We start from the raw sequence: 7545 nt of genomic DNA on the forward strand, positions 1-7545 counted from the left end.
GGGATATGTAAACACTAGGGAGGGGGGGGGAAATTCAACATGTATCAAAGCAAGCTTAAAAGTCATGCCTAAATATTTTGACTGGGGAAAAAGATACTTTTTAAGGAGTTTGCGGGGGGGGGGGGGGGAAAGGCACCATCAGCCTGGTGTGGTGGTAGTGGCGGTGGGAACTTTGCTGGATGGATGGGGGGACGATGGGTATTGTGATCCAAAGCCATCAGTTGGGGGAAGGGGCGTCTGGGGGAACGACGGGTTCAAAAGGTACCCCTCGGTGGGGGTTTACACAAGCGACAGCGAGGAACTACTCATCGGCTTGCCTTCAGAAGTTGTGGGTGCTTCATTACTGGTGGTTTTGAAGAAGAGATTGGACTTCCACTTGTGTCGGGAATAGTATCAGGTCTCCTGCTTGAGCAGGGGGTTGGACTAGATGACCTCTGAGGTCCCTAGGATTCTATAAGATTTTTCTATTAAGCCTAAAATGGATTTAGGGACTCTTGGAAACTACCTATATAGAACCAAGGGGGGGAGAGGCAGCCGGGAAAACTGGGATAATATTATCTATTGATTTGAGGATGAATACATGATATAGGAGAGTAGCAACGCTTAACCCACATCTGGAGTTTAAGCCTGTGTTGTGTGAACCCGGCTCAGCCCCCAAAAGCAAAAAAGAAAAGAGGGGAGGGGGCTGAAAGAGGGAGAGCAATCCAAGGGGGTGGAGGGCAAAATAGGTGAACTTGAAGCCAAGGGGTGGGGGAGGGTGGAGTAGGTGGGGAGGGTGAAGGCAGAGAGAGAGAGGCTTGGGGAGGGGGCTTCCGCATGGCAGGTGGAGAGGAAGGGGCAGTTTTTTGATCCAGTTTAAACTGAACTCCAAAGAGTCGAGAACTGGCCAAAAATTTAATTTCATTGATCGCATTTCTATGCCCCCCCAACTCCCGAGGAAGAGGAAGAGGAGAAGTTTGGGGGACCCACAAGGACGCCCCCCTCCCCACCCAGAAGCAAAGCAGGAGAAGGCACGGGACTACCCCCCCCCAGTTAAAAAAAGTCCATTTGGGAATTTATGGGGAGAGAGAAAGAGAGAGAGAAAGAGATCGGGAAGCGTCTCAAAAACGGAATTGGGAAGTAACATTTCTCGCAACACTTCAAAAGAAGTTTTGCGATTTAAGACAAACAAACAAAAACGAAGCGGACGCCTCCCAGCGAAAGGGATCGGGAGGGGGAAAAGGAGAGTAAGCAAGGCGATCGCAGCCCCCGAAAGGAAAAAAACCCACTTGGAAAAGTCAAGGGAGCGCTCCACAAAGGGGGGGAAAAAAAAAACCAGGGAGGGGAGAAGCGACCCCGAGAGAGAGAGAGAGAGAGAGACCCCATCCCCAATTCAAGGCAGCAAAGAGAGAGAGGGGGAGGAGAAGGAGACCCTCCCCCCCAAAAAAAAGAGAGAACAAAGTAAAGAGGTTTCCAAGAAAGGGGAAGAGAGGAGAGGGGAAAGAAAGAGAGATGGGCAAGAAAGCAAAAGCAAAAGACCCTCGCCCACCCACCCACCCACCCAAAAAAGAAAGTAAGGGGAGGGGGAGTAGCCCCGTTGGCGCGTGGCTCACCCAGATCGTCCATGTTGCTGGTGCTGCTGCTGCCGCCGCCCCGACTGGAGAGGCTGCTGTTGCTGCTGATGTCCCGGGAGCGCGCGAGGGCGCGTGCCCGCGAGCCCACCGAGGTCCGCCCCCGCCGCGCGGGCGCCAGCTGGATCGCGGAGGGGAGAAAAGGGAGGGGGGGGGGGAAAGGAGACCTCGCGGGGTCTCTGCGGCGCTTAGCGTCCCCTGGCGGCCGTTTTTGGGAATGGCAAGGGAGGGGGGGAAGCTTGCACCCCCACCCACGGGGAATGCGGGAATTTAAAATAAATCCCGCTTGGATTTCGTTGCTCTCTTAAAGAGCAAAGTTTCTCAACTTTTGGCAACTTGAAGACGGGTGGACTTCAACTCCCAGGATTCCCCAGCCAAGCATGGCTAGCTGAGGGATTCTGGGAGTTGAAGTCCACAAGTCTTAAAGTTGACAAGGTTGGAGGCTTTCTTTCTTTCTTTCTTTCTTTCTTTCTTTCTTTCTTTCATTATTTTATTTTATTTTATTTTATTTTATTTTATTTTATTTTATTTTATTTTATTTTATTTCTATACCGCCTTTCTCCCGTAGGACTCAAGGCGGTGTACAGTCAAGAAAAATATAGACACACAAACATCATAAAATTGCTAATTAATTTTTCCCCCCCTCCTTGCTCTGGATCAGACTTTCTGGTGGACTTCAACTCCCAGAATTCCCCAGCCAAGCATGGCTAGCTGAGGGACTCTGGGAGTTGAAGTCCACAAGGTTGGAGACTTTTCCCCCTGCGGGAGATCAGTCTTCCTTAACTTTTGGCAACTTGAAGACGGGTGGACTTCAACTCCCAGAATTCCCCAGCCAGCTGTGCTAGCTGAGGGATTCTGGGAGTTGGTCCACAAGTCTTAAAAGTTGCCAAGGTTGGAGGCTCCCCCCCCAACTCTGGATCAGACTTTCTGGCGGACTTCAAATCCCAGAATTCCCCAGCCAGCATGGCTAGCTGAGGGATTCTGGGAGTTGAAGTCCACAAGGTAGGAGACTTCCCCCCCCCCCCCGCCGTTAGATCAAACTTTCTCAACTTTTGGCAACTTTAAGATGGGTGGACTTCAACTCCCAGAATTCCCCACCCAGCATGGTTAGCTGAGGGATTCTGGGAGTTGGCCCACAAGTCTTAAAAGTTGCCAAGGTTGGAGGCTCCCCCCCCCAACTCTGGATCAGACTTTCTGGCGGACTTCAACTCCCAGAATTCCTCAGCCAAGCATGGCTAGCTGAGGGATTCTGGGAATTGAAGTCTACAATGTTGGAGACTTACACCCCCCCCTATACGGGTGGACTTCAACTCCCAGAATCCCCCGGAACACATGCTTCACTGATAAAACATGGCTTTAGAAAGCCCATCTTAAGAGAGTTCCCCAAGGTCAAAAAACGAATTTTTCATAAAACGCGTCGTTCAAAACCACTAGCTTAAAATGGCTTTTTCAAGTAGGTAGTCCTCAATTTATTTATTTTTTTCAATTCTATTCTTAAAACCAAAGTATTCAGTCTCCGTAGAGACTGTCAAAAATTGCCAATGCCGACTATATTTCAAGTCGTCATGGCGGGGTATTGGGAAAAGTTTTCAATTAGCAATAATCGCGCCTCGGATAAACCTCATTGGCTACGATACTGCCACTGCGCAAAGCTAACGAGAGCTTCCCGATCGTTTCGGTGCCGAACCAGGCAACCATGAACCAAGCCACGGTGAGCCCCCAACTCAGTCTTATAAAAGTGATCATCCGTTTTGTATCCTACACACCGATACATTTGCGCTCTTATTTGTGCACGTTGGAAGGGAAAAATCGCCCCTATTTCCCACTCCCAAGCGGATCCGGTGCTGCAAAGGCTTCTGGGAACTTTTATGTTAATTAGCGCAAACGTCACACTCGGAAGTAAGAGCTGAGTGGAAAAGGGGGGGCAGAAAGGGCGGGATTTACCTGTGAGCTACAGAGCTGCATAGAAAAGGATGCATAGAAACATCAGAAAAAAAAAAACTAGGAGTAGATCTCTCCATTGCAACATTAACAATGTATACAGGTGCGTGGGCTGCCAACAGAGCTGGGCTGCAATAAACCAGGCGATCACTAGAGAGCAGTTAAGTGCTCCATATCTCTCTGGGGCCATCTCGTGGCCATTGGGAATATTGCAAGCCAGAATGGAAAGAATTCTCCAAAAGAACAAAATATGGAGATTTTAGTCTACTATATTTCAAATCTGAAATCTGGCTGGGTGATTTTTTTTTAATATTTTTATTATAGTTAAAAAAAAAATAAAGATAAATGTATAATAGTTTTTCTATCACGGTGTAAACATCACCAAAATATCCATGTATATATACACCAATAATCAGAAAGTAAAAATAGAAAATATTTACCGATTCTTATAAACAAATTTACATTTCCAATACTTATTGACGGCGCTGAAAAGGTGACTTTTTCACACTTTAGGACCGTTGCAGCATCCCCATGGGCACATGATAAAAATTTGAATGCTTGGCCACTGGTTCATATTTATGACGGTCACTGTATCCCGGGGGTCAGGAGACCTTTTGAGACCTTCTGGCAAGCCAAGTCCATGGGGGAATCCATGGACTTGGCCCCAATCACTTAATAACCGTGTGACAAACGCAAGGATTAATTTAACAGCGGTGGCAAGAAAAGTGGCCGAAGCTCAATTAACAAATGTTTCACTTTAGCGACAGAAATTTGGGGCTCTGTTGTGATTGTAACTCAAGGTCTACTTGTATTAGGTAAGTTCATGGCCTTGGTTTTACACACACACACACACAGATCATATAATCATGACATCAATAGTGATAGGGGCTTGGGGTGCAATCCCAAATTATCTGGGGCACAACGTGAACAAAATCGGCATTGACAAATTCACCGTCGGTCAATTGCAGAAAACAGATTGACTTGGAATCGGCCTGCAACGAGACTTTTAACACCAACGAAAGTCCACAATCTGCCTCCTCTCCCAGATCCTTGGGAAGAACTCGATAGGTGAACCAGATCCAGACTAAGGAGAAACTTCCTAACAGTGAGGACAATTTGAATATTGCTCACCTGCCTGGAACCTTCACTGTATTTCAAACATCAATACATGAGAGAAAATAATTTCTGAGCGCTACACAAAACTTGTCGGACAGGATAGTTAATCTTATTCCCATTTATAAGGAAGTAAATTCCACTGAACTCGGTGAGTTTACCGGCGTCAAGATAGAAAAATAAGGGTGGGGAATAGAAAGAAGGAAGCTTTAAACCTTACAATTCACAGAATGATGTTATTTGGGAAAACGTTGCAGCTACTTTCACAGGGACGTAAGGCTTCCCGGTTCATTTCTCCTTCTACAGCAAGGAGAACTTTGTATAACCTTGTTTATAAAGTTAATCAATCTACCCTAAATTAGGGGACGCGGTGGCTCGGTGGCTAAGACGCTGAGCTTGTCGATCGAAAGGTCGGCAGTTCAGCGGTTCGAATCCCTGGTGCCGCGTAACAGGGTGAGCTCCCGTGACTTGTCCCAGCTTCTGCCAACCTAGCAGTTCGAAAGCAGGTAAAAAAATGCAAGTAGAAAAATAGGGACCACCTTTGGTGGGAAGGTAACAGCGTTCCGTGCGCCTTTGGCGTTGAGTCATGCCGGCCACATGACCACGGAGACGTCTTCGGACAGCGCTGGCTCTTCGGCTTTGAAACGGAGATGAGCGCTGCCCTCTAGAGTCGGGAACGGCTAGCACATACGTGCGAGGGGAACTTTTACCTTTACCTTACCCTAAATTATGCAAATAAATAGTAGGTCAAGTTAAAGACCTATCGCTTAAAAATCTGCAAGCTAGAGATGGAAAGAAGACAAAATCACCTTCATTTTTAAATCTTCAGGGTTTCCACCAGAGCTGACGCAGCCAAAAAGCTGGGTTTTTTTTTATGTACAGTTAGTCCCTCAATTTACAACAGTTCCATTTAGTGACCGCCCAAAGTTACAACAGCAGTGAAAAAAGGGACTTAGAACCAGGTGTTTTTGTTACATATGTAAATGCCTAATATATATGTCTCTGTATATATTTATGGTTAACTCCCACTCTGTCTACATCATCCCCAAAATCACTCCTACTTACCTCTGACCACTCCTCCCTTGTATATATACCGAACCCTCCCTGATTCTTGGTTCTTTCTCTGCATCTCCTGCAAGAGATCAGATATGAATAAATGAATATTATTATCATCATAAAAGACTCTGAGTAATTATTGGGCAAGATCCTCGAATTCTGACAGTTTTTTTTTCACACTTACAACCGTTGCAGGATCCCCATGGTTCCATGATCAAAATTCAGACGCTTGCCAACTTGGTTCGTACTTATGACGGTTGCAGTGTCCCGGGGTCATACGATCTCCACGATTCGCTTAACGGCAGCGGCAAGAAAAGTCGTAAAATCGGTCAAACTCACTTAACAAATGTTTTCATTTAGCAACATAGATTTTGGGCTCCATTGTGGTCGCAATTCGAGGATTACCTATATGTTATGGGGCAGAATAGCTACCTTGATCCTTGTTTACAGGACCTGTACCACATCTAAAACTCACACCCTAAAAGAGCCAAGCTCCCATTCTTTTGCAGTGAGGTCTCAAAACAAGGCCGCAAAGCAAGATGCAGCCTTCCAACACGTAGAAATCATATGAAACTTGTTTCAACGGTTCGTATGTCCAAGAAGACGGATGTAATAAACTAACAGATAACAGATTAACAGAGTTGTAAGAGACCTTGTAGGTCATTTAGTCGAATCCCCCGCTCATGCAGGAAACCCTACACCATTTCTGACAGATGGCAGTCCAGTCTCTTCTTAAAAGCCTTCAGTGATGAAGCTCCTGCAACTTCCGAAGGCAACTTCTGTCCCATTGGTGGATTGCTCTCACTGTCAGGAAATTCCTCCTTATTTCCAGGCTGAATCTCTCCTTGTTCAGTTTCCATCCATTATTCCTTGTCTGGCCTTCGGGTGCTTTGGAAAACAGCTTGACCCCCTCCTCTCTGTGGTAACCCCTCAAATATTGGAAGACTGCTATCATGTCTCCCCTGGTCCTTCTCTTCTCTAGACTAGCCAGGCCCAGTTCCTGCAACCGTTCATCGTATGTTTTAGTCTCCAGTCCCCTCATCATCTTGGTTGCTCTTCTCTGCACTTTTTCTACAGTCTCAACATCTTTTTTTACAGTGTGGTGACCAAAACTGGATGCAGTACTCTAGGCGTGGTCTTACTAAGGCTTTATAGAGTGGTATTAGTGCCTCCCTTGATCTTGATCGTATCCCTCGATTGCATTGGCTGTTTTGGCTGCCGCCAAAATGAACTAGATGCCCTCTGCACACTCTCAGAGGCATCCTTGCCTAGACATCCTCTCCAGCAAAGCTAGCAACACTCTGAATAAGTGTTGTTTTTCATTGTTGTGGATCACTCTTTCTCAACTTTGGCTCAACTTTAAGACGGGTGGACTTCAACTCCCAGAATTCCCTCAGCCAGGATGGTTAGCTGAGGGAATTCTGGGATATTGGAAGCCGACCCATTTTAAATAAAATAAATAAAATAAAATAAAATAAAATAAAATAAAATAAAATAAAATAAAATAAAATAAAATAAAATAAAATAAAAAATGAATGAATAAATAAATAAATAAATAAATATTGAAAGTCGACCCATTTTAAAGCTGTGCCAAGGTTGTAAACTATGTAAAGGCAGCATCCTGAGCTGCCTTTTTCTTTCTTTTTGGTTGAAAAAAAACAACAGTCCTCCTGAAGAAATCTAACCCCCCCCCCCCCCCAGTTTCAGCCAGGTAAACCTCTCAGGTGGGCGGAAGAAGAACAGATAAAGAAGAACGATAAAGCGCATGCGCGGGTCTTTTTTTTCCCCTTCACCCTTCCTTGCCTGAACAGCCGGGCAAGATTCC

The 7545-nt window shown here is 45.9% G+C and overlaps 1 protein-coding gene and 1 non-coding gene across 2 annotated transcripts in view; both read right to left on the reverse strand.

Annotated features, from left to right (window-relative positions):
* Positions 1-1651, reverse strand: part of PXN (paxillin) — a 74259-nt gene extending 72608 nt beyond the window's left edge. Inside the window, 1 exon segment of the mRNA XM_070951004.1 lies at positions 1593-1651. Within this exon segment, the coding sequence (XP_070807105.1) occupies positions 1593-1605 (13 nt within the window). The 5' untranslated portion in view covers positions 1606-1651.
* Positions 1652-3123: 1472 nt separating this feature from the next.
* On the reverse strand, positions 3124-3264 carry LOC139322511 (U4 spliceosomal RNA). The gene has a single exon (XR_011600843.1). It is a non-coding gene; the product is annotated as a U4 spliceosomal RNA (small nuclear RNA).
* Between the last annotated feature and the right edge of the window lie 4281 nt (positions 3265-7545).

Source organism: Pituophis catenifer, unplaced genomic scaffold (assembly GCF_029215685.1).
Source record: "Pituophis catenifer annectens isolate HBS135680 unplaced genomic scaffold, rPitCat1.0.hap2 SCAF_10, whole genome shotgun sequence".
Lineage (NCBI taxonomy): Eukaryota > Metazoa > Chordata > Lepidosauria > Squamata > Colubridae > Pituophis > Pituophis catenifer.